The sequence below is a fragment of the Octodon degus genome, unplaced genomic scaffold, assembly GCF_000260255.1.
Source record: "Octodon degus isolate 3935 unplaced genomic scaffold, OctDeg1.0 scaffold00089, whole genome shotgun sequence".
NCBI lineage: Eukaryota > Metazoa > Chordata > Mammalia > Rodentia > Octodontidae > Octodon > Octodon degus.
Window position 1 is genome coordinate 8,016,713 of NW_004524665.1, and position 25,367 is coordinate 8,042,079.

Below are 25,367 nucleotides of genomic sequence, written 5' to 3' on the forward strand. Positions count from 1 at the left end.
AAGTTCAAGGAAATCACCCAGCAACTAGAGCCTCAGGAAATTTACGGAGGCCTGGCAAACACAAAGCCTGAGTTCAATCCCCGGTTCCACCAAAAAAAAAAAAAAAATTTACAAGCTATTTTAGGGTCTTTCAGCCTCAGCCCCGTTGCTGGGGACAATTCATTATTGCTGCCCAGCAGCGGGAGCAGATAAACAACATCTACTGCAACCTACGACACCAGGCCACTGACCCATTGCTCAGCTGGGGATATTCTGATTTTGGGCCCATCTGTGAATAGTACAGACTTGCTTTGTAAGTATAGACTTGACTTTTCAGAGCAATTTTAGGTTCACAGCAAATTTGTGCAGAGGTTGCCCAGCACTGTGGCACACACCTGTAATCCCAGCACTTAGGAGGCTGAGGCAGGAGGATCCCTGTGAAAGAGTCCAGCCTGGACTATGTAGTGACACTCTATGTCTAAAGAGAAAAACAAAACAGAATTTGCAGAGCTAGCACATCTGCCTGTCTCAGTACACAATGTCCCCGCTGTCAGCATCTGCTGTACCACACTTGTCACAACTGATGAGCCTGCTTGAGGCATCACCATTGCCCAAAGTCCAGGCTTACATCTGGGGTCGCAGATCGTCTGAGGCTGACCAATATGTGAATGTCCACTGCAGCAGTATTGTATAAAACACTTCCACTTCCCTAAAAACCCACCGTGCACTTTACCTGTTCTCTTCTGATTGTTTTGGTTTTTGAGACAGGCTCTCACTCTGTAGCCCAGGCTGGCCTCACGCTCCTGGTGGTCCTCCTGCCTCAGCCTCCTCTGCCTCACAGGCCGCCGTGTGCCTTTGTGACTTTGTCAGTCTTTCCAGGAGCACCTTCTCGCGCACGCTCCTCCCACCTCTCCTGTTCCTTCCATGACTGTGACTGACCCAGGCCCCGGCTCACGGCTCACGTAACCTCTCAGTTCCCTTCCTCCATTGACCACTGGCTGCCTGTGGCCAGAAATGAGCTGGGTTAGTGGCAGGAAGTGGAGTCCAGGGCGGCATAGGCCACCCAGAGTCGGGCTCTTCTGGACTGAGCAGAAGACAACCTGAGTTCCCCCAGGGCAGCCCGCCCAGTTCCCACTCTGGCCGCATCACTCCCTGCGTGCTGGTGGACATGGCCGTGTACTCGCGTGCCTCAGTTTCCTTATCTATAAAAATGGCGCGGCACGCCCACCTGATGACAGTGCTCAAGATTAAATTAGTGCCTCCGTCGTGCTCGCCCGACTCGACTCTGGCCTCAGGGACGAAACCGCGCCTCAGTGCCCGGCTTTAGGTCGCTCCTCACCTCACGGCTGACCTATCTGCCAGTTCGTGCGACAGCCCAGACGACCCATCTTCCTCCCCACCCCGGACGGGCACCAGAGCTGCTCCTGTCCCCTCCTCCTCCGCCCCGAGCCCCGCATTCTCGCCCTCCCCCAGCCGCCTGTCTCCTCCAGCTTAACTACCGACAGCTACTCGGTAGCCTCCAATCCGTGGAGGAACGGTGGTCTCGTTTCGTTCCAAGGTCGCCCCGGAAAGGGCGGCCCTCGTCTGGCTGAATCGCGTCTGCGTGCGCTCGCGACCGGTGCCAGCCCTGCCTACCGCACAGCCTCGACTGCCGCCGCCAAGCGCCACACGGCGCGTCCCGCCGAGTTTGCACCGTAGAGTGCAGCCGCTCGGCTCGGCTCGGCTCGGCTCGGCTCTCAGGGGGCTCGCGGTTCGGTGGACAGCGGCCGGAGGCAGACGATCGCCGCGGCTCTCAGGCGGGGTCTTCAGCGCCCCCGGCCCGGGCCGCTCCCGCACCGCAGCTACCCGGGCTCCCGGAAGCGGGAGCCGCGGCCTAGCAGGGGCGGTGCGCCTCGCCACCGGCCCCGCCCCGGCCGGCACCTGACCTCGCGCAGCCAATCAGCTCGCTCCTTCTCCTCCACCTCCCCGGTGAGCACGCAGATTGGCTGGAGACGCCCCTCTCAGCCAATCCGGACGCGGTCCCGCCTCCTCTGCTGGCCCGGGGATCCCCAGGTCGAGCACTGGAGCCAGGAAAAGTGGGGTCACGATGGAGGCGACTGCCCCGGCGAGGGACTCGAGGGTTCGGAGACGCGTGGGCAGCCCGCCGGGCGGCTGCCAAGAGAAGAGCCCGCTGGAGAGGTGCGCGCTTGGGAAGCGGGGAGCCGCCCGCGCTTCCTCTGGAGGCCCTGGGGCGCTACGGGGCGACCTGCTGGAGAAGGGTGGCTGGGGGCCGGTGTCTGGGTTGTCGCTGTCAGGGTCACTGCCCCGGCCGTTGTTGCCATCCTTGGGGCTGGGGTTGTCGCTGTCGGGTTCGGGGTCACTCTTCGGCCCGGACTTGTCACTCTCCGGCCGGGGTTGTCACTTGGGGCTGGGCTTATCGTTCCTCGTTGGAGGTCATTGTCGGGGTCAGAGGTCACTCTCGGAAGTCAAATGTCAGGGTTGTCGCTCGGGTTGACGGTTCCCTGGCCAGCAGGTCTCCTGGGAATTCCTAACCCAGCCGCTGAGAGGTGATGTCCAGAAGTCGGGAGACTTCAGGCGGCAAGTTTTCGTTCTAGGCGACCTGCCTTGATCGCCCAGGGCAAGGTGGAGGTGTGGGCTGGGAGCGCAGCGGGCGTTAGTTCTGTTGGAGGACTCCCGCTGTTCCTGGGTGCATGTGGGACATGGGAAGGAGCAGAGGACCCTGGGGACCTTTTGTATAAACGGGGGGGGGGGGGGAGGGGAGTCGGGATGACCCCCTGCCGGGAGAGAGGGCGCCCAGGCTGGTGCTGAGGTCTCCAGTCTCCCAAGGGTGCTGTACACATTCCTGCTCTAGTTCCGCCAGTGCAGGAGAGTGTGCAAAGTGTGTCCCCGAGGGCGCGGGGGGGGGGGTTGGGGAGCGGGGCGGGCGTGCATACCCACTTGTGTGTGCCTGTTTCCTGCCTAATATAGGTAGCACTTTAAGGAAGTAGTGGAGCAGGATCACTGGGCAGTAGGAGCTTGAGGCGTCTCTTGTTTATAGGGAAGAACGGCCCCCACTGCCACCCTGGTCCCTGCAGAGCACAGTACCTAACAGAGAAGTCTCCAGAGGCTGTAATATCTGGGCTCTCACAGCCTGTAGCAAAGGTGGTGTGTGGGAATTAGTGCACATACTGTGCCTCGTCTGGAGCTTTCTAAAAGAATGTTCATGGCTTGGCAAATAACTCAGCGGACTAAAGTGCCAGCTTAGGCAGAGCGCAGTGGCTGGATTCCATCCCCTGCCTGTAGTGCCGGCTCCACCCCTAGGCAAGAACTGAGACTGGGCATGGTGGCTCATGCTGGTAATCCCAGCACTTGGGAGGCTGGAAACGGGAGAATCACTATGAGTCCGATGTACGTAGTGAGACCCTGTAGACCCTGTACTAAAATACAAAAAGATAAATAAACAAAAGAATGCTTGCTGTGCATCACTTGAAGTTGATTGAGAAGAACTGGTCCTTGTGCACAGCATTGTGTAATTCTTCCATCCCCTTCCCTCTAATCTCCAGGCACAGTTAATAATTGTATTTGTGTGGGTGGCTTTATACACTGTCATTGATTTTATTTTTATTTATTTATTTATTTATTTATTTTTGGTGGAACCCGGGATTGAACTCAGATCCTTGCGTTTACCAGTCAAGCGCTTATCCTACTCAGCCATCTCCCCGGCCCCTGTCATTGATTTTAAAACCAAGTACAATAATAACTGGCATCAGGCAGGTAGGTAGCTGAAGGTAGCACTGCAGGTTTCTGGTAGTGGTAAAAAGGTTTCCAGAGAAACTCCTCAGTGCTGGTGTCTTCCAGAGGTCAAGCCGGCAGAGGGCAGATCCTGAGCCACATGGCCAGCCCAGGAACAGGGAGAGGGGTAGCCTGGCAGGGGCTGCGGGCCACAGCACAACCCAGAGACCACAGGTGGGTTGCCGTCACTAGGCAAGGCCGCCTTAAGAGAGGGCCTGGGCAGGAAGCAGAAGGCTGCAGCCCTCCAGAGGGTAATCCAGACCCACACACTGTATCCTACCTAAGGAAGAGAGATTTGTGAATTTCTGCATGAGTGAAAACACAATAGGCATCCAGGCATGGTGACCCATGCCTGTAAACCCAATGCTTGGGAGGCTGAGGCAGGAGGATCATGAAAGTTGGAGGCTACCCTTGTCTACATGGCAAGTTCAAGGCCAGTCTGAACACATAGAGAGGCCTTGTCTCAAAAATACAAACAACAACCAAAAGCACAACTGGCAAAGAGCAGACTGAGGGAGCCCGTGCTCCCAGTCTGCCCTTCCTGCCCTACGGGCCCCCGCTTTCCTCCTGCAGGAAGGTATACATGGACTACAATGCCACCACTCCGCTGGAGCCAGAGGTCATTCGGGTCATGACGGAGGCCATGCGGGAGGCCTGGGGGAACCCCAGCAGCCCCTACCTGGCAGGTAATGGGGGGCTGGGGTCCTGGCACTTTCTGCTGATTGCATGTCTCTGGCTGTAGTTTTGGGTCTTTCTTTTTTCTGAGAAGTCCGGGTTTGTAGACTGAGCCTCACCGATGCCATGATCTTTAGCTTCTAGTATTTAGTGTTCAACGTGCTCTCACCTCACCGAGCTAGAGGCAAAGGTCTCAGGTACCGGTGAGAAGGCCCAGGGATGGCAGCACAGAGCCAGGAGGCTGGAGAGTGTGCTGTTCCAGCCACAGCCCCTGCCCTCCTGGCCTCTGAAAAGTGAAAGTTGCTGCTAAATTCGTTACTGTAGTTGTAAGTCTTCCTAACCTATTGATGTGGTTTTGTAATGTAGACCTTTCAACTGGAGATTTGGGAAGGTAAATTGTCGCGGATCAGCAGTACTGTGGCAGTGTGACGTTTTGCCAGGTGGACTCAAGTCTTCCCTTTCCTGCTTGATGTGTATTAGCAATGTGGAGGTGCATGGTCTGAGCTATGGATTCTGACCAGCCAACGCGGTGCTGTGAGCAGAGTGAGACCCTGCTGTGGGGCTAGTGATTTCCTGGCCCCTGCTTACTAAGTTCGCAGCAGTGGGGCAGGCAGCAGCAGGGCAGGCAGCATGTCTCAGCGTCAGGTGCTGGGCAGCTGCTCACCACAAGCTCTCATTCCTGATGTGCTAAGCTGGAGAACAACCAGAGGAGGCTGATTTTAAGGAAAACATGGAGGCCATGCCAGAAGACTTTTGGAACCTGAGATGTGTTTCACAGCCTGGCTTACAATAGTGAAAAATAAAAACTGGGAATGGGGTGGGGGTGGGGAGATAGCTCAGTGGAATAAGTGCTTGCCTGGCAAGTGCAAGGTCCTGAGTTTGATTCCTAGTACCAACAAAACAAAACAAAACTGGGCTGAGCTCAGCGCTGGTCAGTCGAGGGCTGAGTACTCAGCGTCATGAATTCCCTGGGCCTGGCCAGAGGGCAGCTGGGAGAGCTGCAGCCACCTGCTTGCGGGTAAGTCGGGATGAGTGTGATTTCATTATTGTATGGGTTTTTTTTTGTTTGTTTTGGGTTTTTTTGGTGGTACCAGGGATTGAACTCAAGAAATTTTTCTTGCCAGGCAAACACTTATTCCACTGAGCTATCTCCCTGGCTCCGTGATTTCATTATTGTTCCTCACACAACCATGTGTGCATCTGGGCAAGTATAAATGTTACACAGTTCTGCCGCAAGCGCCTGCTGACAGAGAACCAAGTGGCCTGCAGAGCCCCCGGACCATTTCTTGCATGCAGTTGGGACCCATAGGGGCCCCTACTACCAGGGATCAGCTCCTCCTGTCTTCCTCTCCCATCCTCAGAGTGCCTCCAACCCTTGTGGTCAAGGTGGCTGGTCTGGCTCAAGCCCTCACGACAGCACTCCAGCCTGTGGGAGGGAGAAGGGTAGAGCTGCGTCCTGGAAGGACGCAGGTAGCAGGTACGTGTGACACTGTCCAGGGCTTGGTTCCATGGCAACACTTCATGCTAACCCCGGGAGCCAGGCTGGGTCCACCTGAGGGCAGGACGCCTGGCAGCTTGGCACAGGAGCCTTGAGTGTGCCTCCTCTGCTGCCCATCTCGGTCTGCGTGGGTATGGTGGGTGTGATCTGGCACCTCTCTTGTGCACACACTCTATGGGTGGGGCGTGGGAGGTCAGGCATGGAGTAAGTGCCCTCCCCAGTGCACAGGGGACCTGGCTGGTCACAGAGGGAAGGGTTCAGGATTTCTCCCGCCATCACCACTTTTGCTGCAGTCAGAACACATGTAATCCCAGCCCTCTGGAAGGCTGAGGCAGAAAGACCTCTAATTGAAGCCCAGCCCGGGCAGATTAGTGGTTAAGTGTACTCTGTCACAAAGTAATAAATAAAAAAGGTTTGAGGATACAGCTTAGTGTGCAGGCCTTGGGTTGGTTCGATCCCAGTACCACAAAGAAAAGGAAGAGGAAAGGAGCAGAAGGGACAAGAGATCCCTTGGGTACCTGTCGGCTCTCCGAAAGGCTAGGGAGCAGCGACGTCCTGGGAGAATGGAAGGGTGGAGGGCGCCCTGGTGTGGTCGCGGGCTTCCAGGCAACCTGGGGAGGCCGGGCCTGGGCAGCAGCAGGGCCCTCCGCTGTGCTGCACTGGTTAAAACCTAGGTTGCGGAGTCAGGGAGATGGCTCAGTGGAATAAGCGCTTCCTTGGCAAGCGCAAGGGCCTGAGCTCAATTCCTGGTTCTGCAAAAAAAAAAAAACAAAAACCTAGGTTGCTTGTTAATACACTGGCGCTGTCAGCCACTCTGCTGTGGAGCGGTGTTAAAGGTGTAAGGATTTCTTTGTGTATTTATTTTTACCTCAGTTTTTACACTTTTATGTTACTATATTTTGTAATATAGTTTTTTTTTTTAATTCTTCTGTGTGTGTGTGTGTGTGTGTGTGTGTGTGTGTTTGTGTTTCAGAACTGGGGATTGAACTCAGGACCTGAGCTATCTCCCCTGTCCCAATATAATATAGTTTTTAGTCATGCCTGCTCAAATAGTTTCTACAAATAAACTTGGATCACTGCGGCGTGGTGGTGCCACCTGTCATCTGGGCATTTGGGAGGCTGGGCAGGAGGAACACAAGGCCAGCCTAGGCTACAAAGGCAGCTCCCAGAGCCGGTGTCACTAGGTGTCTTGGCTGCTGCGTGACCCTCCTGCCCCAGGACAGTGCCAAGGGGGGAGTGCCCCGGCCCCCCAGCACCTTGCAAGGGGCCTCTACACCCCTGGTGCTGGCTGTGGTGTGGGATCAGAGCTCGAGTGTGGCTCTCTCTGTTGTCTTGCAGCGTGATCTCACGCGTTACTGCCTCCCCCATCTCCTGGCAGACGGCCACAGCCCTCTCCTCTGTGTCTGGTAAGAGGAAGGCTGCGGCCCAGGGGACGCAGGGCGTCTGCTGTTTCTGTGTGGTTCTCACTAAGTCTCTTGAGTCTTGGTGGTTGTCCCTGATCGCTAACACCTGCCGCTGTCCCTGGCCGTCGTCGTAGGTGGTAGCACGTCTTCCTTCCATCTCTTGTGCCTCAGTGTGTGCCACTCTGTCTCACATGCCTGGCAGGCAGGCAGAGGTGGTGGTGACTGGCTTCTGTTTCCGGTCCCTCAAGGTCAAAAGGCCAAGGACATCATCACCGCGTCCCGGGAGGCCCTGGCGCGCATGCTGGGTGGGAAACCACAGGACATTGTCTTCACCTCTGGGGGTACCGAGGTAAATACTCACGTCCCTTGGGCTATATGTTAAGTGGACTGCAGGAAGTAGTTGTGCCTAGTACTGGCACTAGTTTTTAGGGTAGAGTAATGCTCGACACGGTTCTATGGAATCTCCTAGAGTAACTCAGATAGCAGACAGAAGACCAAAGATGTTGGAGGCATCTGGTAGCAGAACACAGTGAGAAATCTTGCTGTAGCAGAACCCAGCTTTGCAAAGCATCATCATTCAGGCGGGTGGATAGCTGACCAGGGGCAGTGTGTGGGTGGACATGACACATGCCACTGCCCACAGTGCCCATGCAGCATGATGGCCAGGCAAGCTGTTGTGTGGCATGGTGGTAACAGCCCTCTCGCTCTAACATGGAGCAACAGATGCCAAGAGCACCACATGTGGCCAGCAGTTGGCAGACGGTGCTGGGCAGGGCCCTTCGCTCAGCAGTAACTGCAGGCAGAAGAAGGACCAGGTTGTGGAAAGTGAATTTTTAAACCTGGGGGGTACCGAGGTTCTACCCTGGTGATCCTGGGGATGTGTCAGAGTGACGGTTCTCTCAGGGTAGACAGCACTCGCCACCAAGGGCAATGCCCTGAGTTCTGTCACACAAAAGCAGCAGAACTAGCTAGACCAGGCCATGGATATAGCTCAGCCATCTAAGCACCTGCCTGGCAAGTGCAAGGACCCGGATTTGATTCCCCCGTATCACATACTATGCCAGCCCAGAACTCCAGGTGCTCAGAGCCAGCCCCAAAACCAGGCATGGTGGCACATGCGTATAATCCCAGCACTGGGGAGGCTGAGACAGGAAGATCACTGAGTCCAAACTGGGTAGTGAGACCCTGTACCAAATAAATAAAAGATTTTAAAAAAAAAGTAGGCCAAGTGCAGAGCCTGAGAGGAAGGCAGGAAGATGAGCTGACAGGAGGTATTTGCTACCTGGGGGCAGGGACGTAGGCATGTACTACCCCTCTGCCCAGCGTCAGGGTCGGGACACCTGGTCTGAATGCTGTGCAGTGTTGCTGGGATGGGCAGGACACGGTGGCATGGGCAGCTCAGGCCTGCTGATGTCTCCTGAGGCCTGCTGAGCCCCCGCCGGCTCCCACACAGCCCTCCTGGGCATGCGCAGTGCACCCTGCACCATGCGCGTCCCTGGCAGCCCCACTCCTAAGCATCTCCTCGGGGCGCCATTGGGCAAGGGCAAGCACAGCCTGCATAGGACAAGGATGTGCCACTGCCACGTGGGTCCTCTCTGTGTGGCATCTGCTGTGGGCGCTGGCCCTGTGTGATCAGAGGACCCTTCTATGGGATTTTAGGGCGCTACAGCCCCCTGGATCTTCAAGGCCCTGCTGTTCTGGACCCAGAGCCACTGTGTGGGGCTGTTTCCTATGAGGTGTTTCTTTTTCTTTTTCTTTTTCTTTTTCTTTTTCCTTTCTTTTTTTTTTTTGCGGGGTGGGGGTGAATGGTGTTCTGTTTGGTTTTGGCTTTGGATTTTTAGGACAGGGACTTGCTCTGTAATTTAGGCTGGCCCTGATCATACTGTGGAGCCCAGGCTGGCTTGAAACTCCCAGCAATCCTCCTGCCTAAACCTCCCAAGCGCTGGGACTACAGGTGTGCGCCACACATCTGGCTCCAGAGTGTGTTTCCTGCTGGGCAGAGACCTGACCTTTGAAGCTGCCCTCACGTTTGTAAGAACACCTTTGTCGCCCTCACTGGCCCCGTGTCACCTCACAGACCTGCCATGCACCCACGTTGGCATCCCAGCCCCTCCGCAGATACACTGGACAGACTGCAGGTGACAGAGTGGTCTCAGGATGCAGCCTGGCAAGCGGGAGGGACCTGGCACCAAGCGGCATCAGCAAGCTCCACCCTGGGATCTGTGCTCCTTGAATAGACTGGATCTTAAACTTTGAAGAAAATTGGGTTTGATCTTCACATATATGAAATCAAACCCATGCGCACACCTGTCCAGTATGCGGGAGCCGAGGCAGGAGGATCGAGTTCAAGGCTGGCTGGGCTACATAGTGAGATACTATCTCAAAAAACAAAAACAAAGATCAAACCCAGACCAACCCCTGTCCTTTAGGGAGGCTCTCCTGGGAAGTAAAAGCAGAAAGAAAGCAAGGAAATGTTGCCTGTGGCAATTTGGGGTGCTGAGCTCTGCAGGGAGGGGCAGGAAGGTGGGGTGTGGGTGAGCCCCAGGACAGCTGCAGGGAGTGGTAGCTGTGAGAGCTGCGCTTGCCCCTCCCCCTCCCTCCTCCCCTGCTGGAGGCAAACACCCCTTGCACACCCTGTAGGCTGCTGCTGGTGGATCATGTTTGCTACCTTCTCAGGAAAGAGTCCTGAGTCACACCTTGGTACTCAGCAGCTCCAGATCTGTCCAGTTCAGTGATACAAGATTGGGTCCTGGTCCTCAGGCTGAGTTTGGTGCTCATGGGTGATGCACGGCCTTTCGACTGAACCATCTACTGGGTACTGGGAGCTCAGGCACTGGCTGAGCCTCCGAGCCAGCACCGCAGGCCAAGGCAACATGGTGTTTGCCGGAGCTTCTAGGGTGCTTAGCGACAGAGCAGGCCTGGCTGTCGTTCTCTGAGGCTGGCCTTTGTCTTGGTGCTGGGGCGCCGGAGACGCATGCGAGGGCGAGGCCTCTTGCCAGCGCGCTCTCTGCTGTCTCTGCAGTCCAATAACCTCGTGATCCACTCAGCAGTGAAGCACTTCCAGGAAACCCAGGGACCCAAGGGAGCCCCTGGGGAGCAGCAGAGCCCCGGGAAGGGGGCCCGGCCCCACATCATCACCTGCACCGTGGAGCATGACTCTGTCCGTCTGCCGCTGGAGCATCTGGTGGAGGAGCAGGTGGCCGGTGAGTGAGGGCAGGTGGCTGTCCTTCTATAGATAAGTGGAGTCCTCTTGTATGAACATGCCTCGGTTGCTTGCCCTTCCATCGGTTGGTGGCCATGGGGGTCATTTCCTTTTTTGGCCTCGCTCTGCTGGCCAGGCTGGCCCTGACCCCTGCCTCAGCTTCCTGAAAAGCTGGGGCTGCCTGCACCACCCGCATGCCTGACTGTGTTAAAGTTTCTGTGCGTGTTTGTGCTTTCTTTGGCGGTTGTACCCAGGAGCATCATTGCTGGGTTGTATGGTGACATTGGCTAGTGGCAGGATGACTATGATTCCTGTCACCATTGTTGCCGGAGCCGCAGCATCACTTCGCTTTCCGTGGGCAGCATGTGTGGGCCTGATTTCTCCAGCTCCTTTTTCGTCCTGGGTGCAGCTGAGTGAGCGTGTGCTGTGGACCTCACGGAGGCTCTGACCTGTGGCTGCTGGTGGCCTGCAACCCGCCCAGGTCGACAGTAGCTTGCGCTTTTTCCTTACACTTTTCTGATGTTGAAAATGACTGTCTACAGTTGTGGAAATGACACAGTGGGGGGCCATGGGTGTGCATGGTGCTGATCTGTGTCCTTTGCATCCTAGAGGTCACCTTCGTCCCCGTGTCCACAACAAGTGGGCAGGCAGAGGCCGATGACATCCTGGCTGCAGTGCGCCCCTCCACATGCCTCGTGACCATCATGCTGGCCAACAATGAGACCGGCGTGGTCATGGTGAGCTGTGTCCCTCTCGGCCGTGGAGTGGCCCGGGCCTTTGCTCTGCTCAGCTCTGCAGTGCTTTGTCTGTCCTCAGGGCCCATTTCCTCACTTACCCCTTCCACCTATGTGCATACTCAGCCCTTTGTCCCCCACAGCCCGTCTCTGAGATTAGCCAGCGCCTGAAAGCCCTGAACCAGAGGCGTGTGGCTTCGGGGCTGCCCTGCGTGTTCATGCACACGGACGCTGCGCAGGTGCTGGGGAAAAAGCGCGTGGATGTGGAAGAGCTGGGTGTGGACTTTCTGACCATCGTGGGCCACAAGGTGGGTCTGCAGAGGCCACCGCAGAGCAGGGTCTACAGCACCCCATTCCCCAAATGTCTGCTGTGACAGTGCATTCCACCCCGTGCTCAGGAGCTTTAGTGTAGCACAGCAGCAGGGTGTGAGATGATCGTGTTCAAGGCAGAGCCCTCCATGGGTCAGGTGACAACCCTGGTGTGTCACAGACAGGGCTTAAGAAATTGTTGGTGGGGCCAGGTGTGGTGGCACATGTCTGTAATCCCAGCACTGGGACTGGGAAGCTGAGGCAGGAGAATAGTTGCAAGTTCAAGACCAGCCTGGGCTACAAAGTGAGCTCAAGGTCAGCCTGAACTGCAAGACCCTGCCTCAAAAAGACAAAAAAAGAAGAGAAATTTTTGGTGGATGTGGGGCTCCTCATGCAGCTGTGTTGATGGGGTGGCTCTCATCTGGGAGGTGCAGACCCTTGAGCCTTCTGCTCATCTTTCTGGCAGCTGATGAGCACGGGCTGGTTTTTTATTTGGTTGGGTTGTTTAGAGACAAAGTGCCAGTATGTAGCCCAAGCTGGCAGTGCTCTGCCTCAGCCTCCAGAGTGTGGGACTCGAGGTGCTGCCCACCCGGCCTGGCTGCTCTGAAGCACAGTCCTCAGCGAAGGTCAGAGTTTTACATGGCCTCGCTGGAAATGCCGACTCACATGGGCAGCAGCCTGTCCGGTCTCAAGTCCCAAGCCCTCTCTGTACACAGTTGTGAAGCATGCAGGGGAGCTCAGTGCACCGCAGAGCTGGTGGGAGAGTCCGCACCTGCCCGCAGGCCGCCACAGCCCCGGCCACCTCGAGCCAAGGGGTGGCAGGAAGCCGAGGGCGGAGCTCCAAGAGTGTGTCATCCTCGCACTCTGAGACTTAGCCTGCAAACCAAGCAGGTCCCCAGAAGGTTCTCAGCCACGACCACTGTTTCCCTCCAGTTCTATGGCCCACGGATTGGGGCCCTTTATGTGCGAGGCCTGGGCAAGCTGACGCCGCTGTACCCCATGCTGTTTGGAGGTGGACAGGAGCGGAACTTCAGGCCAGGGTAGGTACCCGCTGACAGTCTCTGAGCTGCTGCCGTGCACGTGTCCAGAGAGCAGTGACACTTGCCATTTCACTATCTCTTGGTGGCACCGTAAGGGCATGGCGCGGGTCACCACTGAGTCCAAGTTGTGCTGTGGGTGGATCACACTCAGCTGTGGGCACACGCCTCCTGCCTCACTTGCTCCGGGAACCCGGTGTGTGTTATTCTGGGCACGTGGACGTCACAGCTGCTGCGCCCCGCCCTGCAGAACACCGGGTCCCTCTCTCCACCCCTGCATCCCATTACATTACACCCGGAGGTGCAGGTGGGGTCCACTGGTGGCAGCACCACTCGGACAGAGGCTGCCGCAAGAGGGTGACCCGAGCACCTCACGGTGGTGGCTCCTGGTGTCGAGGCCCTTGCCCGTGGCCGGGCCGCAGTACCCCCCGCCCCCGCAGTGGGAAGGGCGAATTTATTTTGGCTTCCACTTCAGTCTACATCAGACCCCACGATTTGTTCTCCAACCACTGTGGAAGCAGATAATAAGAAGATTGCCTGAACATGGACGCAAGCCACACACCTGGGAGTAATAGGAGTCAGAGGGAAGTCTCAAGAAAATCAAGTGCGTTGAACGGATGCAGACTGAGACAGCACAGCCTGGGCTGGGAGTATAGTGCCGTGGCACTGCGCCTGAGGCATGAGCCTCCGAGTCTGATTCCCAGCACCAAAAAACAAACAAACAAACATGAAATAAAATAAAGCAGCACAGCCTGCTGGGGGCTGGGGACACAGCTGAACAGTGCCAAGAGGGACATGAGCCGGGGTAGGGTGGGGAACAGGTGCACCTCAGGCAGACTCGGCTCCTGCCCACAGCACCCAGGAAAGGGACAGCAGCAGGAGCAAAGGGGAGAGCACAGGAGCAGAAACGGGCGAGGTTGACAACACCAAAGGCAAAATAAATCGGCGAAGCACAGCTGGCTCTTTGGGGGTAAAGTGGGGAAATTGTTGTTGGGACCGGTCAGCATGGAGCACTGGACAAGTGTGCAACAGCTCAGGCCCACTACGTGGAAAGGCAGGGGCAAGGATTCAGTAACACTGACAGGCCTCTAGCAAAGCTGAGGGAGGGCCAGGAGATAGCTCAGTGGTCTAAGCTCCTACCTGGCAAGCGCAAGGACACAGGTTCAATCCCGAAACTAGACATGGTGCCGCACACCTGCAACCCCAGCACTGAGGATGCTGAGACAGGATCACTAGAGTCCAAGCTGTGTAGGAAGACCTTATATCAAAAAGTAAAATAAAATTTAAAAAATAACAGGAAGCAGTACCTGGTGGCGTACACCTGTAATCCCAGTGCTCAGGAGGCTAAGGCAGGAGGATCAATTCAAATTTAAGGCCCGTGCAGGTTACATAGCAAGACTTTGTCTCAAAAACAAAAACCTGACAGAGGGATCCAGGGTGCTGAATCAGCAGGGCAGCAGGGCATGTGAGGACCTACGGCAGGAGCGGCCTTGGCCGACACAGAAGTGCCGTGCATCGTAAGTCTGGGTAGGACTCGCTTTGTGAAGGGCTTATTGAAAGGACATTTGCAAATGACAGCCCTGACAAAGACTAGCCAGGAGGGTAGATGCAGAACTCGGAAAATAGTCGGTGGGCAGGAGATAACTGACAGATGTGTCAGCGATGAAGCACCAGAGAAGCTGGTGGGCATCCTCGCTTGGGAAGTTCAGGTCAGGCCACAGCACTGTCGGCTGTTAGAAGGGCTAAGGAGATGAGTGACCCAGTGCTGGGGACACAGGACATGGGGGAAGGTCACCTTTTGGCCAACATGGAGCAGCCAGGGCTCTTGTCCAAACTCAGAATGAAGGAAGTGTGGATGTTCGTGTCTGCGAGTGAAGGCTGTGGGCTTCCGTGTGGTGGATGACGGCGCAGGAGCACCTGCCCCTGCACATGCGTGTGGTCCCTCAGGCAAGCGCCTCTCTCCCCCTGCCTGCTCGAGGGCCTGGGGTGCAGCGTCAGGTGTGAGTACCCCATGCTGCTCCCTGTCCAGGGTGCTCAGGTGCTGAAGGGTCCTGACAGAATGTCTCTTCCGCACCAGCCTGTGTTGCCCTCGGGTGGGCTCTGGAGTGGCCACAGAGGAGCGCTGGTGGTGCCTGTGCAGGAAGGGCAGTGTGGGCTCTTTACCAGGGACAGGACCCCTCCCTGGATGTCTTCCACCCCACCTCTTGTCTCCTGCAGGACGGAGAACACCCCGATGATCGCTGGCCTTGGGAAGGTAAGCTGTAGCCCTGCCCTGCAGCGCTGGTGGGGCCCTGGCTTTGGGGGAGCAGGCTCAGGCCCCAGGATGGTGGACAAGGAGAGCCTTGGGCTTCCCTCTGGGCCTTGAGAACCGCACATGGGTCAGCCGGGAGGCCAAGGTGGGAAGAAGCCAGCATGGGGAACTTAGTGACCTAGTCATTCAGTGGGACCCTGTCTCATAACGAGCTGGGGGTGCAGCTCAGAGAAGAGGTCCTGAGTTCTAGCCCCAGTACTGCCAAAAAACAGGGGAAAGAAAACTGTCTCTGTGCCATTCTCTTCTGATGGACAGCAGCGCTGTGCTTGGCACGCACAGACCCATGGCGCGTTGTCCCTGCCCCTTCAGCGCAGTCCTCAGGGCTCTGTGGCATGAGAGGCCACCATGCCAAGTTCAGCCCTGTGTCCTGTTGCCCACCAGCAGGGCCACACCGACAGTGGTGAAAGGTCAGGCTGTGCCCCCTAAGCCCAGGCTGCCCTCCCAATGCCACTGTCCCACACCCCAATTCCCTGCCATCAGCCACTGTGTCACACCCTCCACCTTGGAGCAGATTTGGTTGGGGGTGCTGGTGGTTGAGCACCCTGGCCATGCCCTACTCCAGCCACCACCCTCACTCGCTGGCCTGTTGCTTCTGGTGTCATTGTGATGGATGAGGCTGGTGGGGGTGGGGGGGGGCATGTGAGATGGAGCAGTAAGACCCCAGCTTTGGCATCCCTGGGCTTGAGGCCTGACCAGAGGCTCCGCCCACTATGCCTGGGGTCCAGTCCCTCCTGAGGCTGCCAATGGGAAGCACCTACCCCAGCCAGCCTCCTGTCATGCTGGTGCACCTGCAGCGTGAGCCCCACCCCACACTTTCCTGGAGCCCTGGCCACAGCCCCACTCAGGGAGTGATCCCCAGCCCCCGCCTCCCCCTCTGGCCCTCATCAGTCACCCCACCCCCTTTCCAGTTTCCCCACTGTGGCTCACTCCAGTCCTTCTCTGCCTTTGGCACCTGCTGGCAGCTCTGCCGTCGACCTGCCCCTTGGGAACACCTCAATGTAGACAGGCACACAGACATCTGTCCCTGACTGCAGCACCACCCGCTTGGGGCGGGATATCCTGTCTGCTGTTGCTGCCACGCAGGCACTTCCTCCAGCCCAGCCCATCCAGGCCTGCCCTCCCTCCAGATCCTCACCGGGCAGTCCTCGGGGACCACCAGCTCCTCCCTGTCCTTGTCCCATGCGTCTGACGCAGGCTCCAGAACAAAAGGGGGGCTGCTGTGGTATCCTAGGCCACCGCTGTCCTCTACACAGTGGCCATGATGATGTCACTAAGTCACTGGTGTGGCTCTAGCTGTGTGGCCTACAGCTCCTGTCCCAATGTGGGTGCTCCAGAGTCCCCGTGTCCCTCTCTGGAGCACACGTGGCCCAGGGAGTGGAATACTTAGGGCCCTCTCGTGGCAGCGTCTGGCAGCACCTGATGCTGAGTCCCTGTGGTGCCAGCAGTGGCAGCAGTGGTGGCTCTCAGCAAGTGTGTGGTTCTGCGCTGGCCAGCAGGACCCCATAAGAACTGAACAGGCCCCTCTGTGTCCCCAGGCCGCTGAGCTGGTAACCGAGAACTGTGAGGCTTATGAGGCCCATATGCAGGACGTCCGCGACTACCTGGAAGAGAGGCTGGAGGTGATTGGCTGGGGCCTGAGCCTGGGGACCTCTTGGGGACTAGGAGCCTGTAGGGCCTGGAGAGCTAGGAGGTCAGGGCTCAGCCCTGCCCTGAAGGACGTCTTGGGTGCCGACACTCAGTGTTTCCTTTTGATTTTTCAGGCTGAATTTGGCAGGAAGAAAATCCATCTGAACAGCCGCTTCCCGGGGGCTAAGCGTCTTCCCAACACCTGCAATTTCTCCATCCAGGGCCCTCAGCTCCAAGGTGACCATGCAGCCAGGTCTCTCCTCCGTGGACTTGGGTTCAGGTCCAGCCAGTGCCTGAGAGCTGGCTTGTCCCAGGGTCAGCTTGTCCACCAAAGCCAAGAGAGGGGACAGAGCTCAGGTCACAGGCCAGATGTGAACTGTGGAGGAAAAAACACAACGCCCCAGCTCAAGCAGCCTGTACAGTTGGCCACAGGTTGGGGCAGTTGTGAGAGGAGGGGACTGGAGGTGGTGGTTCCAACAGCTGGTTCGCAGCGAGGGAAAAGGTGCCAGCTGTGACCTTGCAGGAGCAGCTGAAACCCTCTCCAGCCACAGGCCAGGCCCCCAGGTCCCCTGGATGGTGGCTGTGGCCCAGGAAAGAACGCTCTGCGAGTCTTGGGTCCCGAAGAGGTCCCAGCATCCTGTGGGAGCTCAGGAAGCCCCTGGTGCTAGTGTGACCTGTGACCAGGAGAAAGCGGGGCTCCTGCCCTCGCCACAGGCCTCCCATGTGGAGGGACCACACCCTCCATCCTCACCCAGTTGGGGGTGCCTGTGGTACTCTCAGCCTGACTGAGGTGGCTGTGTTCCTGCAGCAGCGCTGAGCTGCACCCCACAGCAGGAGGAGGGGGCATCCTGCCCGGCCTCCAGCCCTGGGGCCTCAGGTCACCTTCTGAAGTGCCATGTTCAGCCTGGGTTGACAAGGCAGGGTGGTGGCCCCAGAGACTCTGCTGAATGCTCCCTGCTGTGCTGGGGCTCCTGTGGCCCGGAAGATGGGGGGAAGGGGTTTCCAGGGCTGGCCATGGGCCTTGGTGATGCTGTCTTCACAGGCTCTCTGGTGCTTGCGCAGTGCCGAACACTGTTGGCCAGTGTGGGGGCTTCATGCCACTCGGACCAGGGGCACCGGTGAGTATGCCGTGGCCTGCTGCTGACTGGGCGGGGTTGTGCGGCACGCCATGCGCCCCTTACAACTCCACCCTGGGAGGAGGACCCAGAAGGAGCCACTTCTCCAGTGAGGAAGTTCTCAGGAGGCCCAGCATGGCCTGACCAGTGGCTCAGGGCTTGCAGAATCAGCCATGGAGAAGAGACGGGGCAGCACAGCGCAGGAGGGGTGGGGAGGGGGCACCCCTCTGGTGGTGTCTCCCAGACTCCACTGCCCAACCCTTGGTGGTAGTTCTGTAGGGCAGCACTGGGGCCAGGGGTGTGGGGGGCTTTCAGGTCCCAGCAGGCCGGCAGCAGGGGTGGGGGGAGGGAGGGTGGGAGAGGGTCTCTGGACCCACACGGCCCTGGCGAGCACTGGCTGAGAGAGCAGGGGCAGCGAGTCCTGTGCCTAGGCCCTTCCCTGTGTCTCAGTGGACACCGTTTGTACCCCCAGGCCCTCCCCGGTGCTGTTGAGCTGCGGAGTCCCCCTTGATGTGGCCAGGAATGCACTCCGGCTCAGCGTGGGCCGCAGCACCACCAGGGCTGACGTGGACCTCGCTGTGCAGGACCTGAAGCAGGCAGTGGCCCGGCTGGAGGGGCAGGCCTAGCAGGCACCCGCCCGGCACCCCGGGGCTGTTGTGCCCACAGCCTAGCTGGGGTCTGAGGTGGTGTTGCCACCTGCCTGGCCACCCACCAACACCAGAGCCACATCCCCTCCTCGCACAACAGTGGGCCTGTCCTGAGTGCCCTTTCCAGAAGGTGGAGTTTTACCCCAAAGATCAAATCCATGAATTTAGAATCTGTCCTCCAGCGAGATGTGGCCCCAAGAACAGGAAGTGGCAGTGCAGTGGCGTGGATCCCAGCGGCCATGGAGGCCAGCCTGGGCAGCTCAGTGAAACCCTGCTGGATTTTATTTTTGGTACTGGGATTTAAAACTCAGCACCTTGTAATTACCCAGCAGGCACTTATGCCACTGAGCTATCTCCCCGGCCTAGAACCCTGCTTTAATAAGGGCTGGGGTACAGCCCAGGCGTAGGGCACCTGCCCAACATGTGAACACAGTACTGGAAAAAAAAACAAAGAAACATAGGAAACAACTTCACTGCAAACAGTGCATATTGCCAGTGGAGCCCCTGGGGCCCTCCTGAGCCCTCTCCAGACTCGGTCCCCAGCAGCCCTACCATGCCCTCCTGCAACCTCAGCGTACACAGACCGCCCGGTGGTGGCCACTGCCCTTCCTGCACCCTGCCTGGCCCATGGCCACCCTCCTGAGGGCCTCATCCATTCCAGGATGCCTTTGTTCACTCCTGAGGTGGGAGACCAGATCACCCCAACTCTTTTGACCTAATTTTGTTCCCAGAGGTTATCTTCATGAGCCGTGTTTCATCCCCATCAAAGCCAGTCCTCATGGGGATTTCTGGGAATGATGTTGGTCTTGTGTGGTCTCAAGGCTTGGGGCAGCGGCATCCAGCATATGGCTGAGTGACTAATAAAGGTCTCTGTCTGCGTGGACACCCTGTGCTCTGTCTGAACTGCCTGGGGAGGGGACAGTGGCACTTCACAGTCCAGCTGGGCAAGAGGCCCCATGCCCGCCTTCTGGGGCTAGAGGGTGGGCCAGGGCTTCAGGCAGCCGAGGACTAGGATGCAGCAGCAGAGACAGGCATGTGGGGTTCCTTGCCCAGGTGATAGCACTATCCTGCGGGCCTGTGGCCTGCACCACCCAGGAGAATCCAGTCCCAGGGCAGTGCCCGGAAGGCAGCAGAATCAGCAAGCTGGGCACCTGCAGCTGTAACTGGAGCCCCTCCCCAACCTAGCTGGGTCCCCTGGTGGTGGCTTTACCCTGAGGCACAGGCTGTAGCCACCAAACCATGGACCGAGGCAGGGGCGGCCTCCCCTGGCTGGCCTGTGTCCACCCCTGGCATGGACCACATGGCCACGTCCCCAGGACTGGTGCCCCACACTTGCAGCTCCTTGCATCTGGCCCCCAGGGTGCTACAGGAGTGGCTAGGTGGGGCCCTGAGGTCCCCCGGGTCTGCCCCCCACCCCCACCCTGTGCCATCTCCCATCTGCCCCGTGTGCTGCTTATCGGGTAACCAGAGCCGACAGCTGCGTCCACGCCTGAAACAGGAAGCCCAGCCAGGCCTGGACATGAGCCGCCGCCGCCACCACCACCACCACCACCAAGAGCTGGAGAATGGAGGAGCAGCAGGCACTGGTGGCTGCCAAGGGAGGGGATGTGGCCACCTTGGAGCTGTTGCTGGAGGCCGGCAAGCTGAGCCCTGGCATTGCTGACAATCTGGGGGCCGGGCTTGTGCACCACGCTGCCCGCGCTGGCCACCTGGACTGCGTCCGGTTCCTGGTGCAGCAGGCCAAGCTGCCCGGCAACCAGCAGGCCCAGAACGGGGCCACCCCAGCACATGATGCTGCGGCCACTGGCCACCTGGCGGAGCTGCGCTGGCTGGTCCTCAATGGAGGCTGTGGGTTGCAGGTGAGTGGAGCCCAGCAGGCAGGCGAGAGACCAGCCTGAAGGTCAGACCTTGGGTGCCCTGGGCCCTCTGCCTGGGCCAGTGGTGGGGGTCCCCAACCAGACCCAATTGCTGGGCCTCTTCTCAGAGTCCAGAAAGATTCAGAAAGCAGGGTGTGGCTCAGTAGCTGGGGGTACTCCCTGACCATGGGACCTGTGTTGGGAGGGGGAGGGAGCAGGCCCAGAGGTGGAATCGCAGACACCTATTCCAGCACCTCAGGCCACGTGGATACTTTCTGACCATGTGTGGTCAGCCTGGCAGGACCCCAGGGTGCAGCCTCAGCCCAGCCTGGGTGATTCCTGGCCTCCACTTCCTGCCAGCAGCGATGGTCCTGTGGGGTTAGGATCCTAACAGGTGCCACTGGCTCTGGTCACATGGGTGCTACCCAGCAGGGTGGGCCTGGCCCTGCACTGCTCATGGCCCACCTGGGCCTCGGTAGGACCGAGATGCCTCGGGTGTCTCCCCATTGCACCTGGCTGCCCGCTTCGGACACCCTGCACTCGTGGAGTGGCTGCTGCAGGAGGGCCACATGGCCACGCTGGAGACACTGGAGGGTGCCCTGCCACTGCACCATGCAGCCGTCAGTGGGGACCTCACCTGCTTGAAGCTCCTGGCTGCTGCCCACAGCAGGTGAGAGCTGCTGGAGGAAGGGGACTTCAGGGGGCAGTGTGGGCACCAGGACATGGTTCAGCAGGAAGTGCTGGGAGGGTGGGCACCAAGCACCACCAGGACAGGCACTGTTTCACTGTGGACTTGTGGGGGCCCCAGTCAGGTCTGGGTCCTCCCCGCAGGGTCCTGACCACCGTGCTGGGCCTCACAGCCTGGGCTGGTGTTGGTGGACAGGAAGAAGGGAGGCCCACAGCCCAGGGGCCGGGGCAGGGCCTTCCCACCACATGCCGCTCTCTGGCCTTGCTTTACATTCAGATCGCTGCTGGCATAGCAACAGGCCTTGAAGAGACAGGTTCAGGAGGGTCTCCTGCCTTCCCCCTGGACCTGCCTGCCTCTGACCTCACCTGTCCCAAGCAAGGCTGTCCTGTCTCGGCACCTAGGCCTCCCATGCTGACCCTAGGACAAGCTGATGGCTTCGTGGTGGCATGGTGTCTGTTACCCATCAGACCCCAGGACTGCCTGGCAGAAGTTTCTGGAGTGTGGCAGAGCGCTCAGGCCTGACCATCTCAAAACCACTTCTGGGGGTACAACCAGGCGACTTTTATACCCTCACATGCATGCGCACATTCACACATGTGCAAGTGTGCGCATAGTATACACATGTGCACGCAGCAGGAGGGCCCCATGCCTGCCCCTGTAGCTTGCCACAGCTGTAGGAGCAGAGCATGTGCTGCTGCACTGGATCTGGTCATCCCAGTGGGTCCTGGCCCCAGCAGAGCAGGCTCCTGAGGAGGACAATGAGGTCACCCAAGAGGCCTCAGGCTCTGAGAAAGAGTTGCTCATGCTGGGGCCAGGCCGGGTCCCGTGTCCACCTGGCAAGGGGCAGAGTCTACTTGGGGGCCACCCCAGTCCCCACAAGCAATCATTCTGCTCTGGGCCTCAATTACCCCTTTTGCCAGTTGGAGCCTGGGACTGATGTCCCCACAACCAAGTGGCCAAAGTGATCTCTGGGGTGGCCCCAGCACTAATGGGCACTGTCCTGTGTGGCTGTGGCTGGCGGGATGTTCAGGAATGCGTTATTCTCCCCTGCGTCCCACGGAGAGGCCACAGAGCCCCTGGCCCTGTGAACACTTCTGTGGGAGCAGACTGCAGACGTGGGGACAGAGCCGCCTTGTGGGCCATGCCCTTGGGGCAGTGCTGGTCACTTCTGTGTCTCCCCAGGAGTGGTCGAGAGCCTGGAATTGGTCCCAGATCGTACAATCTTCTCGCACCTAAAATGGCTGACACCTGTGCCCTGGGCTGGTCAGGACAGAGGGAAGGGGACACGTGTGTGGTCACCTGTGCCTAGAGCACTGACAGGGGCTGGTGGGGCTCAAGCTCAGCTTGTGAGGGGCAGGGTCGGCACTGGGGTTGGCAGCACCAGAGAGAGGACTGCCCTGGGCAGGAGTCTGGCTTCCCTGCAGCTGCTTGCCGGGCACTGGGGACCTGGCTGGACTTTACCTGGGGCAGACCTGACAGAAGGGTGTCTTCATCAGGGACGAGTCCATGCCGGCCGTGCCAACCGGAGTCCCTGCCAGATGGGGAAGTGGACGCAAACGGGTAACCTTGGCACCCCTGACCATGCCCCTCTGCAAACCCCTGCAGTGGTGTGAACCGGCGGACCCGCAGCGGTGCCTCCCCACTCTACCTGGCTTGCCAGGAGGGACACCTGCACCTGGCCCAGTTCCTGGTGAAGGACTGCGGTGCCGACGTGCACCTGCGTGCCCTGGACGGCATGAGCGCGCTGCACGCAGCTGCCGCCCGCGGCCACTACTCCCTGGTCGTCTGGCTGGTAAGTGGCCTGGGAGTGGGCCGGGTGCCTGTAGGACAGTGGGCGGTGGGCTCTGGGCAGCTTGGGCTCAGGGCTCTGCTGTGCCTCAGCAGTCGTGGCTGAAGCCAGCGGAGGAGCGGTTGGGGGCCAGCAAGGGCCAGGCATTCCCAGGAGGAGGGCACACCTCCCCCAGAAGGGCAGGTCCCCCGGTCGAAGCCGGGGTGGGAAGGACAGCAGACCCTGGGGTGGAGGGACCAAGGGTCTTCCCCTAGGCACTAGGCGCCATAGAGGAAACGGGGCCAGAGCTGCCTGATATTCCAGAGATCCCTCCCACTGGGGAGGCCGAGCCACAAAGATCGGGAGTTCAAGGCCAGTCTGAACTACATTATGAGACCCTATCTCACAAAAACCAGAGCTGGGTGTGGTAGCGCATGCCTGTAATCCCAGCACTTGGGAGGCTGAGTCAGGAAGATCCTTGGGAGTTTGAGACCAACTTGGGCTACAAAGTGAGTTCAAGTCCAGCCTGAGCTGCAGAGCAAGAGCCTGTCTCAAAAAGACGAAAAACAAAACAAAACCAAAAAACCCACCAAACAAAACAACAACAACAAAAATAAACAACCCACAAGAAGTCACTCTGGCTGCCAGGGAGCAGAGGGGAGAGCCCCCCCCCCACTCAGCCTCACGCACCCTCTCCTGACCCCGCTCCTTGCAGCCTGTGCCTAGGTGAGGCCCTGTGTCTCCCTTCGCCCAGCGCAGGCGCCTGGCCAGCTGAGCACTCCGCACTTTGCCTGGCGCTGCCCCTCCCCAGTCCACAGTGCCCAGCAGGACACTCTGCAGGGCAGGGGCTAGGTCCACCAGGCTGAGCCTCACGACTGGCATGATCAGGTGCTGGGCAAAGGCAGGAGGGGCGAGGACCCAGCCCACATGACACCCAGCCTGCCCCTGGCAGGTCACTTTCACAGACATAGGCCTGACAGCGAGGGACAACGAGGGTGCCACAGCCCTGCACTTCGCAGCCCGTGGTGGCCACACACCCATCCTGGACCGGCTGCTGCTCCTGGGTGCCCCGGTGACCAGGGACTCCTGGGGCGGGACCCCGCTGCACGATGCGGCTGAGAACGGGCACTTGGAGGTGTGTAGCATGCACAGGGCCTGAGGGGGAGGTGTAGACTGCCTGATGCAGAGGGGTAAGCTGAGGCACAGCTGGGAGCCAGGAGGACCAGAGTGAGCCACCGGACCAAGCAAGCAGGGGTTTTTAGGAAACACCCAAGGGGAGGCAAGGTCAGCTGGGGTCCAAGGGCCACACCCTGCTGGGTCCCTATCCAGCCTCTGAGGAAGGGAAGCCTGACAGCTGGGCTTCCAGAGCTACAGAGCGGCCAGAGCTAGGGTAGGGTTGCAGCTGGTGGCTTCCTGGTGAGAGGGGCCCTGGGGGGGCTAGTGGGGGTGCCGTGCAGGGTTCTCCAGCTCCTCCACTGGAGCCAGCCTTGGCCTCCATGCAGAGAGCTGCTTCCTGGTCTGTGTTTGAGACAGGCTCCCTCTGAGCAGTTCAAACTCAGAGCAACCCTCTTGCCTCAGCCTCCCAGCAGCCAGCTTGTTTGCTTGCTAAGTCCTTTATTACTATGGCAATTGGAGCACCCCAAAGTGCGGGTCCCCGCCAGCTCCTACCATCACCTCCCCAACTCCTCTGGCAGATGCCTCTCATTTAAATAACAGCCTTGGCCTGAGCAGCCTAGAGTCCCAGCTGCATCCCTTGCAGCGGCTCCAAGCGTGCTGTGCCCAGGGGGCGGGGATGCGACTTGCTGTCCCTCATCTGCATCTAAAGCAAGCCCTCCTGTAGGATGCTGTAGAAGTGCCTGCTCTGTGGAGAAATGGGCAAACAGTGCTGGCACCCCCGCCCCTGCACTGGCCCAGCACGGAGCTCACGCCACACTCTGCTCCAATCCCCGGGGCCCACCCTCACGTCCTTCAGGTCCCCAGCTCTATCCAGGGCATAGGACCAAGGGTCAGGGCTCCTGAGGCTTCTGTGGCTATAACAGGGTCCCTGCTCTACCATTTTAAGGAACAAAACTTGACAGTGCTGAGCAGGACCCCAGTGGGGAGGGCAGCGAGGACTGCTCTGTGTGTTCAGGGCTCGCCGTGTCTGGATGAGGGGAACCCACCAGCTACCAGTGTCAGACTGTGATCAGTAAGCTCCTGGGTGTGCCTCTCCAGGGGCTTCTTCACCTTGCCAAGCTGGGGCTCTGCCCCTGTGAAGCAGGGCTCCCTCTCCCTGCCCCCTGTCCCTGGTCACCCTCATTCCTTCTGTCCCCCACAGATTGATGACTCTAGGCTTCTTTTGCAAGCAGAAGCACATAGTATTTGTCCCTCTGGGTCTGGCCCATTGCCCTGAATATAATGTCCTGGAGGTCAAAGTGCCTTTCTTTTCAAGGCTATGCAATATTCTACCACATGGACTTTACTTACCCTCTCATCTGCCAGTGCATGTCTGGCTGCCTCTCCCTCCTGGTGCTGGTGACCAATAAGCACCACTTCAGATGCCAGGACCCAGTGGTCTCTCTCACCCCATCCCTCCCTCTGGGGCCACATCAGGAGGACTGTCAGGCCTCACTGCTAGCTCCTCAGCATGAAAACCAGCTTCCACTCTTAGGGTAAACCCAGGGTGCTTGTGATGACCGTTTATGCTGCCATTTGTTCAGGCTGTGGCCTCTGTCAGCCACCCTGGCCTGGCTCTTCGTCTGTGGGGCT

General features: G+C 58.7%; 2 protein-coding genes across 3 annotated transcripts in view; both read left to right on the top strand.

Annotated features, from left to right (window-relative positions):
• The first annotated feature begins 2,007 nt into the window (after positions 1-2,007).
• Positions 2,008-18,615, top strand: Scly (selenocysteine lyase). Of its 2 annotated transcripts, XM_023722056.1 has the most exons (13): positions 4,347-4,436; positions 5,787-5,902; positions 7,262-7,329; positions 7,575-7,675; positions 10,349-10,529; positions 11,138-11,265; positions 11,406-11,570; positions 12,505-12,611; positions 14,826-14,862; positions 16,455-16,538; positions 16,680-16,782; positions 17,588-17,663; positions 18,133-18,615. In XM_023722056.1, exons 4-13 carry the CDS (start codon positions 7,625-7,627, stop codon positions 18,284-18,286), a joined length of 1,086 nt encoding a protein of 361 aa, XP_023577824.1. In that variant the 5' UTR covers positions 4,347-4,436; positions 5,787-5,902; positions 7,262-7,329; positions 7,575-7,624; the 3' UTR covers positions 18,287-18,615. The 2 variants fall into 2 exon arrangements, with proteins under 2 accessions (XP_023577822.1, XP_023577824.1); XM_023722054.1 differs by lacking the exons at positions 5,787-5,902; positions 7,262-7,329 and adding an exon at positions 2,008-2,157 and having other exon boundaries at positions 4,324-4,436.
• Positions 18,616-19,872: 1,257 nt separating this feature from the next.
• The window catches only part of Espnl (espin like), a 21,135-nt gene continuing 15,640 nt past the window's right edge, over positions 19,873-25,367 (top strand). The window contains exons 1-4 of the mRNA XM_004637344.1: positions 19,873-20,166; positions 20,643-20,833; positions 22,457-22,643; positions 23,572-23,754. Coding sequence (XP_004637401.1) covers positions 19,873-20,166; positions 20,643-20,833; positions 22,457-22,643; positions 23,572-23,754 — 855 coding nt within the window. The remainder of the gene's footprint in view (positions 20,167-20,642; positions 20,834-22,456; positions 22,644-23,571; positions 23,755-25,367) is intronic.

Excerpts from the sequence above, each read along its gene's own strand:
- Scly (XM_023722054.1), top strand. The coding sequence starts at position 2,066 with ATGGAGGCGACTGCCCCGGCGAGGGACTCGAGGGTTCGGAGACGCGTG. Across the intron at positions 10,530-11,137 it reads GGTGGAGGAGCAGGTGGCCG|AGGTCACCTTCGTCCCCGTG; the intron begins GTGAGTGAGGGC and ends TTTGCATCCTAG. Across the intron at positions 11,571-12,504 it reads TGACCATCGTGGGCCACAAG|TTCTATGGCCCACGGATTGG; the intron begins GTGGGTCTGCAG and ends GTTTCCCTCCAG.